The following is an 18690-nucleotide window of genomic DNA, read 5'->3' as shown; positions in this document are numbered from 1 at the left end:
AGCGGTGCTAACATAATTGCACAAGGGTTTTCAAGTGTTTTCTAATCATCCATTAGCCTTCTAACACAGTTAGCAAACACAATGTACCCTTAGAACACTGGAGTGATGGTTGCTGGAAATGGGCCTCTATACACCTATGTAGATATTGCATTAAAAAACAGACGTTTGCAGCTAGAATAGTCCTAAATAGTCCTAAATTCCAACATTAGCACTTGTGAAAATTGTGAATAACCCAATAATGGTCAACAGACCAGTCCCACTACTGATGAAGCAGAGCTCAGTTTGCCATTGGGCACAATTATCATGATATTTATTATGTGATATCTGCAGTTTTATATAGGACTGTAGACAGACCTACTGCATTAATTTACAGAGCAGCAAATATTTCAATGACACATTTAGCTCTGCTACATCTAAACGTCTGCTCCTGTGTAATGATTATATAAACCCCGCTGTGTTCTGGATTTCTTCTCTGTGTACAGAACAGATAATGCCGCAGTTCCTGGAAAACAGACGGAACAGAGGATCGCAATGACCTGTCAACTGAACGAAACAGGACTGATTTTCCAGTGACTTCCTCAAGTGACCAATAGGTGGCAGTGCAGACACCCGCACTATAAATCATATAGTACATTGGTAATAATACAAGAGGGAGGATTTGGGAAGGGTAGTGGAATGGGACACACCTCTCCGTGACGTCACCACCCAGGCATGTCACATTCCCCTCGTATTGTGATCAGACTGGGAGACACGGACCCGGCTGAAACTGTCAAAAGTTGTGCAACTCATGGACTATAGTGTGTGTGTGTGTGTGTGTGTAGAAGGAGCCGGCTCTCGCTGCAGATATTAGGCAGGAGATCAGCCTCACCTCACTACTGTGGATTTTACCTGCCGATCTCCCGGGATCTGTAATATGGGATGCATTGTGACCAGAGAGACACACAACACATCGGGATTTTAAGTTTAGTTACCTAGGTGCTGGAGATAAGGGGGAAAAGGAAAAGATCCCACCAAGGATCTTGGAGTTCCTTCTGTCTTCTCGGTGACAACCTGACATCAGGATGAAGATACTTGGTCTGGACTTGGGACAACAAGGACTTTCTTTACTCCTATTCACTTTTTTTCTTTTCATCACTTGTGACGCCCAAGACGACAGAGTTGGTAAGAATGTGTGTTTCCCGATGTATTTGTTGTATTGTGCTTCAATTATATACTAGGACCTTGTAATAGCACTTAGGTGAGCATGTCCCTTTAATTACCTGCTCCACGTGACTGCCTGTGTCTTGTGAAGTCAAGGAAGGGGCAATAGGTGACTTGTTCTTCCTTACAGCTTAGATCTGTGCTGAGATAATGAAGAAATGCATTACTCAGTCTCAAGGAAGGAGAGGATTCAATGTTAAATATAGGAGCTATTCTCATTAATGGGTGTGAGTCTTTTTGTAAGAAATGTTATCATTTACCGGCGGAGCGCGTGTGTCAGTTGTGTCGCACTCCATGAAACAGTGGAAGGGCAGCAGAAAAATTGCCACTTGGAATATTCTTCATGTTCTTTTTGGCATTTGATGGTTGCATGTAATGTCATTATCAAGGTGATGCACTATTTCTTTAGTCACATGATTAACACGCTAGACGAGTCGTAGTCAAGTTCATTTTATATAATTATATAGTAGCTAGAATTGTTGTGCCACATTTTGGGGAGTGCCACGCACAAAATCTGTCACCAGAAAGATCTCTTACAATTCTGGCATTTAATAATGGCCTAATAAGAGAGTGGATATTATTGCACCCGCGGAATAATCCCCCAACGCCTGATCAGGGGGCTGTAGGAGAGTGGGCGCTGTATATTGAACAGCACGTCCCTCACAAAGTATCTTCCCTCAACTAATCTTTTAAAGGTGTCATGTGATCCAACTCATCCTAATGCCGAGCGGGCTCTTAAATGGGTATAAAACACTTTTATATTTTGTGGACGTATAATAGATGCCATAATTTAAGAGGCATCTCTGGTGGCAGATACCCACGCATCTCCAGTTTATACACGTGACATCATTGATGTTCCACAATAAAGCTGACCATAGACATAACAACCGATGGCCATTAATATTCTGTAAAATAATTGGTCATATAAAATACACAACTTATTCTTCATTTTTTCGCTCATATGAGCACTAAAATGTGCAGCATTGCACATGAATAAAACCTTGACATATGGAAATGTAATCCCATCATTGCAGATATCTTATACGGTATGTCCCTTTAATGATCAGATTGGGACATCGAGTATGACAGGGAAAGTGAACATGTGAGGGTCTTCTGATATACAGTCCATACTACATTTATGTAACATGAGTGACATGGATTACACGGGCTTGTCATAATGTCCTCATATAGTAAGTGAACAGGTCACCACGTTAAAGTCCAGGCACGTGATGTGCAGTTTAATAATGTTTCTCTTATTTCCTTCATATGTACGGACGTGTGACCTTATATTATGAGAAGGCATTACTGTCATCTTCATTGATCTTCATGATCGCCACGATCATTGCCAGAATCTGGTGGGGACTTTATTTTATTTTAGGGCGGTATGATATAGTTACAATAGAGGCACATGTTAGGGTCCCTATTTTACCCATCACACCCAGACCCTCTGTGGTTCTACCAAGCTGATCTTAGATCACAATATGGTTCTACAGTAATCTAGTTTGGTTCAGTAGACATGTGGGGGTTTGGGTTTTGCTGCCATTATAGGGATCCTATTGTCATATTATGTCAATGTGAAACTAGTCTTATAGCGCAGACACATCTCAATCGCATCTCAGTATTATGTTGTTCGTTTTATACAATGTATTGGGGATTATGTGTTAAATTATCTTCCGTAAATCATTTTTTTTGTATGGAGAATGTCTCAGTCATGTGACATGTGCGTAAGTGTATGAGAATAAGTTGCCTAGGGGGGCACATAGGGCAGCTGTTCCCTATCCTACATTTTCAATACATTTTATATTTGAAAAAAATCAGAAAATACTTTACATAACACAGAATGACAGACGCATCTTATCAAATTTGTGACGGAAGTCTCAGTACAACGTCGAATGTCTTTATGCATATGGTAGAGTGCGCCATTTGGGTATATTTTCCACCACTGACACCTGTCATATATTACCCCTTATATAATGGTAATAATTTAGCCTAATAATGTAACCTGGTGACATACAGTACATACATCAGCATTACTTTTTTATAGGTACTTTACCAATGAGACAAGAAAAGATTATACTGTCTTAGACAAACGAAATGATAGGGCCGCAGCCATCCCGCTCCTATGAGAACATAAAGACACTATAGCGGTGTGAACTGCATGGCTTCAAACTATATGTTATGTCTATAGAGTTGTAGCAATACTTAGAAAATGGAAAATGTGGCTGTGAGCTATGTCATGATTCTTTCTATTTTTGATGGAGTACAGGGAGTGTTAAGCCATAGGTATACTGTATTATACATATTTCATAATGACAAAAGAGCGGGGTATTTTTTTTTATGTACATTCTTTAAAGGAGCGCTTAGCCTGAAGCAAAGCTTACACACGTACAGCCCCTGAAAAGACCTACTTATATTCCGAAACATGGATGTAACTCTTCTCAGAACTCTAGATCTGTAAAATAAAGTATTGACGGTGAGGGGGGGGGGTTCTAGACCCCCTGTCGCTGATCCCATTGAGGACTATATTTAATGCACAGCAAAGGTAGATAATACATATGTTCTTTAAGGAATGTTATAAGTAATTATATAGACTTTGCACAAATTGAAAAGCCAAATAGACACTTTTGGAGGCCAGTGAAGACGACGATGATATGATCATAGGTACAATTAGGATGTGAATGTTAACCCCTTCACCATGGTTCTCACCATGACATAAACCTTTCACTTTCTTCCCCCCTCTCTTTCCCTCTTATTGTCTAACACTCCTATATTTGCCAGCAGAAGCTTGGCTAGGTGCCAGCGGCTAAACTAGCCAAATTACAGTTCTCTATCCATGTGTTCCCTGCAAGGTTGCAAAGCTTGGACTCCAGTATACCTTTCCGTGACTGTGCACTATCAAATGAGCCACTGGCAGAAACACACCTCTGTCTGAATGCTAAAGTCACGTTCCTGACCTGCAAGTCCCTACCTGCTTTCCCAACGCAATATCGTCAGGGATGTGACTTCAGCTTCTTTTGTTCTGGCTAGGAGGCAAAGCTTAGAGCAGAAACGGAGCTAAACACTTCAATGTTTTCTGGGACTTTCCTTAGGTATATTTCTGTGTTTATGCCAAAGAAGAACTGTTTAATGGTGTGTGTGCCCGCTTCTGTTTTTTTTTGGCCTGATTCTGAACTTCTTTTTAGTAGCAAAGCCAATGTGTTTCAATGAGATCACATAGTTTGGTTTTGTATCAATATCGGCGCCAGTCACATCTAATATGTCTCTTTAAGGCCAGGATCACACATGCAGTTAAAAGTAAATCTAAAAAGCAGGAAAGGTATAATGAAAAGACTTCTTTCTTTGTGTCCATTTCTGTGTATGGCTTAAAAACTGCATCAAAACTGCGTGTGTGAGCCTTAGGGTATGTTCACACATGGTCATGGCGTGGCAAGAAGCTGTGCTGCAGTTTTTTCTTCACGATACTAGGAGATGTTCCTAGAACTGTTTTTATGAAAAAACTGTTTTTCATTATTAAAGTCATAAAAATGTGACAAACCTGCAAGGGACAGGGCATGTATAAACCTGTGTTCCTCCCTTGGGACTCTATATCCTGCTGTGGATGCCCCGTGCACACGGCTTTGCTGTGTGTATGAGCCGTTATAGTCCCCCATAAGCTCAACATACCCCATTTTATTTTTAAAAATTGGGAAAATGATGATCTTTGACTCATCAAACAGAGAATAGTAGGTTATGTATTTTCACCAATGGATTGTGACAGATAGTAAAGCTGGTACAGTATCAACATAGCGGTGTGGTCCAGATTTATGGTATGATATGGTCCTGGAGCTGCTTCTATGGCGAACCATTATGATGCTATATCATATAAAAGCATTATTTTTACATGCAGGGTTGATGGACACCTTTTCCGCAGCAGTCACTGCCGGGAAAAAAGCTTAAAAAAACAAGAGGGATAGGGAGGTCTTGTGCCACATTGAATAGAATTTTTGGAAAATCTGTTCCACTGCAATGTAACATGCGGCTGTTACAGTAGAAGTACGCAGATCCGCTGAGATTTAGCTTAAAATGTTCCATTAAGTTCAATGCTGTTGTATTATTGATGGTATTATTTACTGCAACCTTGAAATAAATGGGTATTAAACATTTCAATATTCCTCAAATATTTTTTGGGGTTGTCTGTATTACTTTGTTGCTTTCCCTGAACTTCATCCACCAGATTAACAGGTTATTCTTGTATGCCTAAGTACAAGAAAGTGCTGTCCAAGTCCAGGCCATTTGTCATTGTGTGTATGTGCTCCATGTGACAAAACCTTGGATTTTTGCATTTAATAGGAGGTCATCCCATGGTTAGGAAATATATCAAATGTTTGCTACAAACACAGATGTAACTGATGAACTGATGTCACTACCTTTCATATGGACAATGCTCATGTTAGATGTTAGACAAGAAATAATACTAGGCGTACCTACGTTTCCCTAGGGCTCTGCTACAAAGACAATTAGACACATTTATAAAAGCTAACTTGAGTAAAAAATCGAGCACACACATTCGAGCGCACACATTCGAGCGCACACATTCGAGCACACACGCCATTGCATGTTGTTCTTCATGGCTTCATTTCAGTTGTCACCTATAGATTAAAAATGTATTTTTGTTGTTTGTCTAACCTGTATGGTTTTGATTGATAGTCAAGTAGACCACGGGTATTTCCTCTTAACTTGACAGTACTGTTACTGGCGTGAGATTGAAGTATTTATTGTTTTTTGTCTTTTCTTTTTGGAGGCAGGGGGTAGAAGCTAATGAAAATTTTTGTTCATTTTGAAATGAGAGGACATGTTTGGACTGGTGGATTTCTGAAGTGAACTGGAAACTATGCTTCCTTCTTCAGTTAGTGGAATTACATAGAAACTCTCAGTATGGTTCATTTTCACTCACACATCAAAGTATCACCAGAATTCAACCATTGCATAAAGTACATACATGTACCACCAGACCATCAAAAACAAACCGAAAACATTACTCATATAGTTTATAGGATGTTTAAAGGGTTAGTACCTTGTAACATATATTGAAGTGTTGTATAGAGAGTGTTGGCGGTGTTGAGTATAGACAAGACATTGTGTGAGACAATGTAGTGTTAAAATTGTCAGATACTCATTGCTAGTTCTGTAGTTTTGTATTTTGTCATGGTATGTTAAATGTTCTTACTGCACGTTGGGACATAGCCTTCAGTACAAAGGGGATTTTATGTTGTGTGGTCCGAAGCTAAAGTTTTTTTAGAAGAATTCTTGTACAAATCTGTGCATAAAGTTAGTGTTTATAAGAATTGCAGGATCTATTATATCAAGATCATTATAATAGCTTGTCTTTTATAACGCAAGCAGTATGTAATATCTCCATAATACGGTATTCAATGGAGCATGTCACAGTTTTTGTTTCTGTCGGATTCTATATGAAAAAACATAGGAAATCAGAGGCAAACAGCGGTACAGTAGGGCTTTATAAGAGCCTATACGTGCTATATTACCAATAACAGTTGTACTCAAAAGTTATACATAGCCCTAATACGCTTGAGGGGTGAATCTATGGGGGGTGCCGAGGTAGCAGTCCCACCTAGCCCCTGGTGTCTCAAAGACCCCTTTGCCACATAAGAAGACACAAGTATTACAAATAGCACATGGTAAGTGTACAGATTTTGCATTGGGGCCCAGGAGCTTCTGGTTACACCTCTGATACCACGTGCCGTGTATGAGATTTTTCTTCACTGACAAGCAACATAAACGATCTGGAGATTTTCATAAGATTTGTATATTTATTGTATATTATATAAATAACCCTGTAAATTGTACCAGGATACTAACAACCTAAGGCATCAATAACTATCACTAAGAAGAAAATAGTCGTTTAAAACATTTAATTTTCCGTATACAGTATTGTATAAGTATTGTAAAGTGAATTCAATGTAAATCCAGCCCAGTCGAAAACAAATTGACACAAGAGGTTAATGATGTATAGATAATTTGGTGTGTCCCCTCCCTAAATGGAAATCAGTTCAAGTGACTTCAAGTGATGTCAAGAGGAAAAATTGGAATGGTAGGTTTGTTTGTACAGAATGATAGGGGTGTTATTTATTTATTTACTTTAAACTTACCTTTAAAATGATTTCATTTGTTAAAAATCACTGGGTATAAAACTCATGCAAATACCATTTTACAGTATAATTGTTGATCACTGGTTCAGCAAAATACTCCAGATAGTGTGCTGTATGTGCCCTAGGGCAAAGCACATTCCTTCCCGCAACATACCATGTCAAGTGAGCTGATGACCCTTCTCCACAGTTACTATATAAATGTACAAAAAAAAAAACTCACATCCCCATACTGATGAATGAATTTTTCTATTTAAAAAAAGCAAAAAAACAAACAAACAGATTTCATAAAAATGATAATAAGACTAACTAGAAAGACGAGTACATATATCTCTTTGAAACCACTATATGCAGCTTTAGAATTCTAGCATTTTTGGAACATGTTCAGTTCAACCCCTTCCCATATGCTCCGTTAGGGCATATTGACAATATACAGGGAAGTCCCCCTTGTATTTGCTACTTTTCTATGGAAAGAACAGTTAGCTCCTACTCCGGAGGACTCGGAGCAAGAAATATATTACATGGTTACCCATTCATTTGAGTAGGTGGCATGTAATACTACATTTTAAATATTCAGCTGCCGGTCCTGTAGAGATTAGGTGATCGCCAACAAGTATGTATTTAGACAACAAAATGCAAAGCAGCCATAGGTCCTCTGTAAAAATTAGCTTTCTATATATGTCTTCTGCACTTTATCCCTAATAAGGCCCCATGCACACGACCGTATTTTTTTCCCTCTCATAAATACTGGTCCTTTGTCACACGTTTTTAACCCGTATTTACATACCCATGCCCGTAAATACGGGTCTGTTGTCATCCGTATTCCACCTGTATTTACGGACCCATAAAAAAAGGAGGGCTGGAAATGATGTCACAATCAGGTCCAAAGAGTCACATGATCGCTCAAATGCCATTTTCTCTGCTTCTCTTTATTCAAAAATTTAAATCCCCTGACGTCGCCTAGCAATGCTCCCATAAATACGGGTGCACACACATAGCCACCCGTAATTACGGGAGCCCCATAGACTTCTTAATTATGTAATTACGGCCTGAAATAGGATATGTTCTATATCTATCAACGGCCCGGGCAACTTCCCGTACGCAAACGGGATGGTACCCGTGACCAATAGAAGTCTATGGGCCCGTAATTACGACCCGTAATTACGGCCTGTAATTACGGGTGTTTTTACGGTCGTTTGCATGGGGCCTCAAGGGGGATTTTTTTCGAAGTAATACATATGATTTATATGCTACTAATGGAGACAAAACTTAATTCTCCAGACATGGTTTAAAACTGTCTCAAAATATTACATTTAAAGGGGTATATCCAACTAACACATTTAGGGCATATCCACAGGATAAGCCAGAAATGCGTAATAGGTGGGAATCCCACCACTGGGAACCGCACCTATGTGGAGAACAGGGATCCCCCAAACCCCATTCTGCCTGTTAAGGTGGCTCCTGGCCCCGGCATCGCGTTGGAGAGTGAATGGAGAGGTACTCAGCTGTTTTTGTAAATAAAGAACTAAATAGAAAGCAGCGTACATCATTCATTCTCCGCCTGGATGCAGCATCTGCGGCAGTAAACTACAGTGGTCAAAAAAAACGCCATAAGTCTTTATATGTGGTCTTAATGTGCTCACTTGAGCCTGCTCTTTCTACCACTGCTAAGTCCAACCTCCTACCACTTTGTGTTCACCCCTTCAATCATTTTATCTGTTGCGACTACTTGATTGATGGTTTTTATTACCTTGGTAAAATTGAGCCTGTAAATTCACTTTTCCAGAGAGGCCCTGTAGAAAGGCAAGGTGCGACATGTAGAGTAAGAAAATATTGTATTGCATAAGGATTAGACTGCAGAGTAGTGCAGAGCTCTTTTGTAGGGGATGTCAAAAATACCCCTACATTACTAAGTGGACATGTATATAGACTAAGGGTATGTGCACACGACCATTTTTCAGGCGTAATGGATGCGTTTTACGCCTCGAATTACGCCTGAAAAGACGACTCCATTACGTCTGCAAACATCTGCCCATTGCTTGCAATGGACCTTACGATGTTCTATGCAGACGAGCTGTCATTTTACGGGTCGCTGTCAAAAGACGACGCGTAAAATTACGGCCGCGTCAAAGAAGTGCAGGACACTTCTTGGGACATAATTGGAGCCATTTTTCATTGACTCCAATGAAAAACAGCTCCAATTCCGTCCGTAAAAGACGCCGCAAAAAACGTGAGTACATGCAATTACGTCAGAAGTTCAGGAGCTGTTTTCGCCTGAAAACAGCTCCGTCATTTCAGACGTATTTTGCGCTGTCGTGTGAACATACCCTAACTGTGCTTAGATGCCCAAAAAGCCCCTAATGTTTTGGATGGATGTCTGCTCTTGCATGACTCAGACTTTACTAAAAAAGGAGCAGTATAAGTTAGGGTATGTGCACACGATAACGTCAATTACGGCTGAAATTACGGAGCTGTTTTCAGGAGAAAACAGCTCCTGTATTTCAGACGTAATTGCTAGTACTCGCGTTTGGCAAGGCGTCATTTACGGACGTAATTTGGAGCTGTTCTTCATTGGATTCAATGAAAAACGGCTCCAATTACGTCCCAAGAAGTGTCCTGCACTTCTTTGATGAGGCTGTCATTTTACGCGCCGTCTTTTGACAGCGACGCGTAAAATTACAGGTCGTCGGCACAGTACGTCGGCAAACCGATTGAAATGAATGGCCAGATGTCTGCCGACGTATTTGAGGCTTGTTTTCAGATGTATTTCGAGGCATAAAACGCCTCCAATACGTCTGAAAATAGGTCGTGTGAACCCATCCTTACTGCTTTTAAATATTGCCAAAACTACCACTTCTTCCCAGGTAGAAGCAATGTTTTGTTTTCACATAGAAGCATTATATATCATTAAAAATAAAACAACTAAACAGTAGCATTCCAGTTGTGTCAATCTGCCACAAATAAAGAGGTTAAATTAATGCAGCTGATCCTTTTTATATACCCTATTAGGGATATAAAAGCGTAGAGGGGAACGCCGATCATAAACCCTTTCTAGCACCTAAAGTTGAAACTAGTATGAATCTTGGCTCTTGTGGACCCAAAAGACTTAAATATATTTTACCCAACTTTTAAAGTTCCTCTGACAGTAATAGTTGATCACAAAACCTCAAGCTATACTATCCCCCATGATCCACAACCTAAGCCAAAAGTGCACAAACCTGGCTAACCCCTTTCAATTTTATTCAATTGGAATTATTCTTTTTTTTCTTCCATGTTTTACCTGGTAGATTATAAACAAAGGAATAAATTTGGATGTGGGAGAAAATTACATGTGAATTTTTAAATATCAATATATTTTAGACAAAGCTTGAGCAAAGTTTGCCTAAATTTTGAAATACATGGGTCAACTCCAAGATATTTTCCGGGACATATCCAGCCCGTCAAACACATTTGCAGATATTTCTGATGTTCCTACTTGCTACCCTGCATACAGGTTTTTGTTTTGACTCATAAAAAAAATTTAACCATCAGGCAACTTTGTGATTTATGTGCTATCGGACTATTCCAAATTAAATAATGGTAGATTAAAGGGAACATGTCACTAAATTTTAGGGCACTAAACCACCAGTATTTCATTATCCCAAGGTTTAGTGTCCTAAATATGCTCCTTCTCAAAACTGTCAATTTTAGCATTTATTTTTGGACAAATAGCTGAAACGGACAGTTTTATGAGGGGCTTGTTAAGTATGCTAAATCTCCGCAGTATAACGTAATGCTGGTGGTTTAGTGCCCTAAAATCTAGTGACAGGTTCTCTTCAAAGTAATTCAACGGCATTTGCTTACAACCTTGTGTAGTAATATTTTTTTTTTGCACTGGACCGGATTGTTTCCAAAAGGCAAATTGCAAACCATTACGTGCAGAAATAATATGCTAATTTTAATAAGTGCTAATTTTCACAGGGCCTTTCAGCAAAACAGATAATGTACATCCGCCTAGTTAATATTTTTAGATTTATTTCTTGCTTTAAAGAGTATAATGATATATATGTCTGTATTTAAAGGGGTTCTCCTCTTTGGACAACCTTTCTCTGTATGCCTTGTTAGGGCATATGTGGTTAATAGAATGGGATCCCCAGATTGGTGCTACTATTAGATAGAGTATAGAGATATTGCAGAGAGCTCTGGCTACATAGTAACATATCTTCTAAGTCTAAAAAAAGACATAAGTGCAACCAGTTCTCTCTCATACCACCTTCTCTTTTGGTGTACCTTGGAAACCCACTTTACTCTAGACGTAGTGGATGACACCTTGTTATAGATATAGTCCTGGGTTTAAATAGATCATGAGAGAGATCTCTGTATTGACCTTTTATATATTTATACCTAGTTATTAGTTTGCCTCTGTTTTTCTAAACTAAATAGCCCTAATATTGATTATCTTTCTGGGCACAGGAGACCACCAATTCCATTGCTTCTAGAAGAGAATATATCTGTTATTCAGGGCTGTACAGAGGCACTATATGGCTTCAAACAGAGTGCCGATAGCTCCAAAATACGTAGCCGCAGAGACTCCATGTGCCTCCATAAAGGCTCTGTCCACACAGCTCTGCCGTATGCATGACGCCTAAATCACATCATCCGTAGCAAATGTTAGCAAAGGACCTGAATAAAGCAGATGTTTCTGGCTATTGTCTATCAGACATTATTTCACAATGTTTTGAAGCTCCCAAAAATATTATCCCCATCTTCCATCTAATGCTGGCTGCCAACAAGATTGTAAGGGAGACCAATTAACTATTAATTAGCGCTGCCCCGTGTCTTTTGTATGCAAGCTGCTCTAATTATGAAGCTGATGAATTATTGATGAGTCCGACCACTGTGATACTGTATATTAACAACTCAAACCAAGTGCTCAAAGAGCAAGTTCTGTTCTTTAGAATGATTGCTCAAGGTTGTCCATACAAAGTGAAAGAATAACTTTGTTATCTCAGACTTAAGCAACTGCACTTTGTTGTTCGGGTTGTTTGGAGGTAGAAATGTTCTTTACCGCGGTGCTCTGACTTTGTTTTTATAGGAAAGTGCTCATTTCAATGCCCTGTAAACACAATATCATCCGTCAGTCTACACTCAGTTACAATGGCTATTTCCATTCAGTACAGTTTCGACATGCATAAATGAACAGAACATTCAGGGTTGCAGCACTATTTGTTGGATACAATGCAGACAAATATGTTATCTTAATATAACCATTGGACTGTTCCACATGACCACCCACAAAGTTAAATTATTAATCTTGTGCTCTTCTGTTTGCATATAAAGTAACCCAGTAGACATTCTGCCATGAGGTTGTTTTACATAGAGGTATTCACCACATTATAAATCCAATGGCAAGGCTTTTTATTTATTCTTCTATTAAACAGCACCAGTTTGTCTCTAATGTTGAAAAAAAATTATTGATGGTGCATACATTCCCAGTAATTGTTGTCTGTAGCGTGCATAGAAGCTAAGCAACAGCAAAGAGGTGTCTGGCTTATTTCCCTCTCCCCATTGAGAACACATGCACGCTTGGCCGAACCGAGCGTGCAGGTGTATGGGGGGGTCGGGAGGAATAGCTATTGGCTGAACAAGCGTTCGCCCGACAAATATTAAAGGCGTGCGGCCACCTTAGAAACAGGGTTGTTTATCAGCACAGGTAAAGATTTATTTGGATTAAAAGATTTGTCTATTTTGGAAAACCTATTTTCAAATACATTATAAGGGGATTTTGAGTTAGTGTAGTAGATTCTACTGTTCAGGACCCTTATCTATTAACCAAAGCAGAGAGTAGCTACGAAAAGCGCCTCTCTCTCTCTCGTTGGGGGACCTGACACGCCCATGTAAAACATTGAAATCAATGATCTTTCTATCGATACTGTGTAATGCTTTGCTTCTCCTGCGGTGGTGCTGTATTGGAATTGAACACTTGTTGTCAAATTCCCCCACAGATTACAGATGTTCTTTTAATAAAAAGAGATTTCACAAAGCAGAAAAACCTTTAAACTCCTCAAATAAATGCCAATACAGCCTATGGATTGATTTTCCCATGTCTATCTCCTTAATTTTGACCATATTGAGTCCATATTGTCTGTGTCTTGATTTTTAAGCTCCTTATAGTATCTTGTCAGTGTTTATTCAGACATATAGTCTGTTATTACCCAGCTACAAATATGGATGTGAATATGGGTGAAAATAAGACGCTGTATATTTGGCTTTATTGACTTCTGCAGGGAGAATACAATCTCAATACATGACCTATCAAATAGAGAACCTATAGCGGCAAGAAAAACGCTCATGTAAATTAGGCCTTTCGCAGTATTTGCTTTCCGAACCATATTCTCCATTTAGAAGATACATTCTTTTTTTTTCTTTTCTCACAGAAGAGCAAGAATATAACTTGCAAAATACAAGTTTCGTCAGCCCCCGTATTTAACGATCACAGTTAATAATTTTCAGCGTGCCAGACTTTCGTCTTTCTCCATTGTTTTTTTAAGAACAAAGCATGTTACCATGGTTACTTCACATCACAGGATTAGATACAGGTTTGGTCTTCTGATGAAGAGCAAAGATGGCTTAATGTTCTTAATTAAGCATTGTATAATGCTTCCAGCTATCATTTCATTTATTTTAATTAACCATTCACTAGCCAGATGGAGCCGGGGTTCACATATTTATTTACAGCTATTACTAGGTCTCTTGTCATTTTCAAGTAAAATCTATAACACTACAGGTACTTTTACACAGGCAGATTTTCTGCCTGTAACAAGCGCCAATTGACAATATAGCAAGTCGATCAGCGCTCGTTTATCTCTATTTGCATAATCACGGCCCGCGATACAAAGGATGGGAGTACGGCCCGTAAAATGCAAAAGAACGGACATTAGAACTGAATGGGTCCATAATTGCGGACCGTTATACGGGCTGCAATTACGGACAATTTTTACAGTCGTGTGCATGGGGCCTTATAGTGTGAGAAACCTAGCAAACAACTCCTTATATCTTAAGAGGCCCTGTCACCACATTATAAGTGCCTTATCTTGTACATAATCTGATCGGCGCTGTAATGTAGATAACAGCAGTGTTTTTTATTTAGAAAAACGATACTTTTTGACGGAGTTATGACCTATTTTAGCTTTATGCTAATGAGTTTCTTAATGGACAACTGGGCGTGTTTTACTTTTTGACCAAGTGGGCGTTGTGGATGAGAAGTGTGAAAAAGTAAAACACGCCCAGTTGTCCATTAAGAAACTCATTAGCATAAAGCTAAAATAGGTCATAACTCCGTCAAAAATTATCGTTTTTCTAAGTAAAAAACACTGTTGTTATCTACATTACAGCGCCGATCAGATTATGTACAAGATAGGGCACTTATAATGTGGTGACAGAGCCTGTTTAGTTACTTGGACCTTTTAGAGGGTGACCTCTTGGGAGAGTCATTTTTGAGTTGACTACAGTTACACCTTCAGATTTTGAATGGAGTTAGAATTTAAATCTTTAGACCATTGGAAACATGTATTATATTGTTTCCACATTTATTTGGTAAAAGTATGGTTAATGTGGCAGTGATATATAGAGAAAGGCCAGTGTAAGGTCTACCAAGTCTCCAGCCCTTTCCTTACCCTTAATTCAGTGGCACTTCTACTTGAGTTGAAGACCTATGTAACCTATGATAATTTGATTATAGATTTTTAGGCAAAAAGTGTTCTGTGGTTCTTGCGGTCTGAAAAGCAGGAAAAGCACAGCAAAATGGACAATTCTTGTGGCAAAAAAGTGTATTACACTTACTAGCGTATAGTCACATTGTGACCTATTTCTCCTGCATTGGAGCATGCCCATATCAGGTCTTTATCAGATAACTATCATAGTGTAGAAGGATTTATTAACTCGTTCTAGAGCAGAAGAGACTGCACCATGGTATATACTTTTGGATGTGACATGTGTAATTAAATATTAATATTAAATTAAAGGTGTGTCAATTTAATCTCTTGAGTGCCACCTTAGTCAAGGCGTAATCCCTGTGCAAGAAAACAACCATCACATGATCACAGTCCTTCTCCCTTGAATTTCATATATGCTTTTCATATATATACACTGTATATATAATTTTATTTTTTATGTTTTCTTATTAGATCTTGACTCTAATTCCATGATACATTTTAGTCACATATACACCTGGGGAGCCTGGGTCATATTCTTACCACACTAGAGCATAAAATCTTCAGGCCCTAACACGGGATACCCAAAGACCAGTGAGCTCTCATTTTATTCATGGTGTCTCCAGTCATTGGAACATTTTATGCATTGGTTAGTGGTTAGTACCATGGTTATATCTTCATTTACAGATTGACTGTCTACTTTATACACTGAGCACCAGCAGCAATCTTGAGTACACCCTTTCTGGCCTGTACATCTTCATGTTAACAATGACAGGTCTATAAAATGTATTCCATAACTCTGGTCCTGTTTGTAGCTACAGTATCCATAATCTATGATCCTGATCAATGTGAAACATCGTAGTAAAGGTGTTTTTCCCATTTCAGACATCTATGGCATATCCACAGGATGTCTGATAGGGGGTGTTCTGACCTTTAAAACTCCGAACAATTAATAGGGCTACTGACCTCCATTCTGCCAGGCAAAATGACTGGCAGTAGCCTTATCCAGCCACAGACTGAATAGAGTGTCAGGAGTACACAGCTCTTAGCATAATTTACATAGACTACAATACACACATTCTGTGGACGTGCCATAAATGTCTGAGATGAGAATATCCCCTTAAAGAGCACCTGTCACCTGTCCTGACATGCCTATTTCAGTACATTTTTGTATTCCCCATGAAAAAATGCTATGCTGGAATACATTTCCTTAGAACTCTTAGTTGTATAATTCCTCTCTTATTCCTCTTCACAATTTATGAATAAATTGACAACTGGGTGTTACCATTCCCCTTGTCATAGGCGGGTGTCCTTGAATAGTCTTAGTCTGTCAACACTAATTGGTCTGTCTGTGTGAGTACCCCCCCCCCCCCAATTGGTAACATCCAGTTGTTAATGTATTGCTAAATTTCTAAGAGGAATAGCAGAGGAACAGCACAATGTAAAGTTTTAAGAAAAGATGCTCCTGAATTGTTATTTCATGGAGAATACAATTATTTACTGCAGGAGACGTGTCAGTAGAGGTGACTGGTCCTCTTTAAGTGCATTTTTTTCTAGTGCATTTTTCACTGACACACAGATATTATTTAGAGCATTAAAAAAGTTACACATGTTTTAATATGTAATTTGGCTATTAGCATTATGTTTAAAGTGTGTTGTACTATAGTTATACTGTTTTCTTGACTGCCTCCACTTTGCATAGGCCATGTATACATATAGGAATTGCTATTCCTATCTCATGCTTTTCCTCTTATCTCATTCTATTTGTATCTCTTCTCTAAAAATATAGTTCTCCCTGATTCCGCTGTACTACATTGTACACACTCCCCAAAGTGCCACAATAACTATCCGGCTACAAGCAGCTATGGACTGCAGTCTGCTGAACAAATACACCTGGAGTCACATTACAAGCACTCCGCTAAATCTTCTTCTGGTGTTGTTAAAAGGGTTTACTGTGACTATATTACATTTCCTACACTGTGTCTGTCATTTCACTTACACACACATCTGGAGCGCAATATAATCAGTAATAGACTGAACTCACACCAGCTTCATTTTTTCTTTACGTTCTCTACATTTTAATTATTCAGGTATTTATTTGTTATTGTTAACAAAATCTAAGTATATTATTTCATCGTAATGCTAGAACTAGCAAATAGATGGAATTGTTAACCTAAGTTATAACTATCTCAGAAGGCCATATTACGGCCATAGAACCTTATGATGATCTGAGTTCGGCCTACTAGAATCACATGAGGGTAAAAACACCTTTGGGGTCCTGGTTCAACTCTGACCAGGGCAACATCTGTATGGTGTTTGTATATTCTCACCGTGTTTGGGTGAATATTTTCTGGGAATTCTGGTTTCCTCTGACACTGACACAAAAACTTAGGCCTCATGCACACGACCGTAGCCATGTGCACGGCCGTGATTTTCGGGTCGGCCGGCAGCGGACAGTCAGGCGCGAGCCGCCTGCAAATCGCGGGCCGTGCACATGGCCGCGGCCATTATTTTCAATGAGCCCGGACCGCAGAACACGGCCGTAATAAGACATGTCCGTTCTTTCTGCGGTCCGTGCTCCGGGGGCCATGTACGGACCGTGGAAACCACGGTCGTGTGCACGGCCCCATAGGAATGAATGGGGCCGCAATTCTTCCGTGGATTTTCAGGGGAATTGCGGCCGCAAAAGCACGTTTGTGTGCATGGGGCCTTACTGTTAGGTTAACCAATTTTCTATCAAGTTGGCTCTAGTGTGTAAGATACGAATATTAGATTATGAGCCCCACTGGAAACAATGACTGATGTTAGTGATGACTATCTCTGTACAGAGCTGCCAAATATGTTGGTGCTATACAGAAAATAATAATAATAGTAAAAATAACAATAAGCTGGGAGCATTCATTGAAGACTATTGGTCCTGAATTACAGCATAGACAATTTACCCTAATGACCTACTTGGACAAGGGACACTTTATTAACTATTTTCCCAACTGTTTCCATGTACATATCTCATGTTTAATCTCAACCTATAGGCAGAAAATACATGTGTTACAACTGGATTCTGTTGTAGTCTGAATGTGACCATAGACTAAAAACTGAGCTCACACTTGCATTGTTTTGCAGTATATATTTTTTGCTTTGTAACTGTTTATGGCCTAATGCATATGTGCATGGTGACTTTATGGTTCGCAAAACCACAGATCCTTTGTCTGTATTTGTGGTCTGTCCGTGTGTCATCAGTATTCACGGATCCGCAAAGAAAAGGAAGGTTGGAATTGATGTCACCAGTTTGTCCCAACCCCCTGAGTAGGTCATATGATCCACAAATATGGGCATTAAAATTACATGTTCTGAGTTTTTGTGGCCTGGACTCGTGGCTCCCCACATAACAGTCGTGTGCGTTAGGCCTAAAACTGATGAAAAAAATAATAAGAAATTTACACATGGTTTCCATAATTTTGTCTCCTATTCACCTCAATGATAAAAAAAATAAAAAACAGATGTTGACAGATGCTGTAAGAAAAAAAACAATCGACCCTAATTAAATATATCCACTCTGATGCAGTTTGCCATTTGTTAGGGTTTCATAGGATTTGATAGAATCTGTCAACCGATTCTTTATGAAGTTTTTTGTTTGTTTAACAGATAGATTT

General features: G+C 39.1%; 1 protein-coding gene across 1 annotated transcript in view; it reads left to right on the top strand.

Moving 5' to 3' along the window:
- Nucleotides 1-717: 717 nt before the first annotated feature.
- The window catches only part of EGFR (epidermal growth factor receptor), a 165806-nt gene continuing 147833 nt past the window's right edge, over nucleotides 718-18690 (top strand). Inside the window, exon 1 of the mRNA XM_075827064.1 lies at nucleotides 718-1161. Coding sequence (XP_075683179.1) covers nucleotides 1062-1161 — 100 coding nt within the window. The 5' untranslated portion in view covers nucleotides 718-1061. The remainder of the gene's footprint in view (nucleotides 1162-18690) is intronic.

The sequence above is a fragment of the Rhinoderma darwinii genome, chromosome 5 (assembly GCF_050947455.1).
Source record: "Rhinoderma darwinii isolate aRhiDar2 chromosome 5, aRhiDar2.hap1, whole genome shotgun sequence".
NCBI classification, from domain to species: domain Eukaryota; kingdom Metazoa; phylum Chordata; class Amphibia; order Anura; family Rhinodermatidae; genus Rhinoderma; species Rhinoderma darwinii.
Note: the sequence above shows the minus strand (reverse complement) of the source record. Positions and strands in the feature narration are given on the sequence as shown.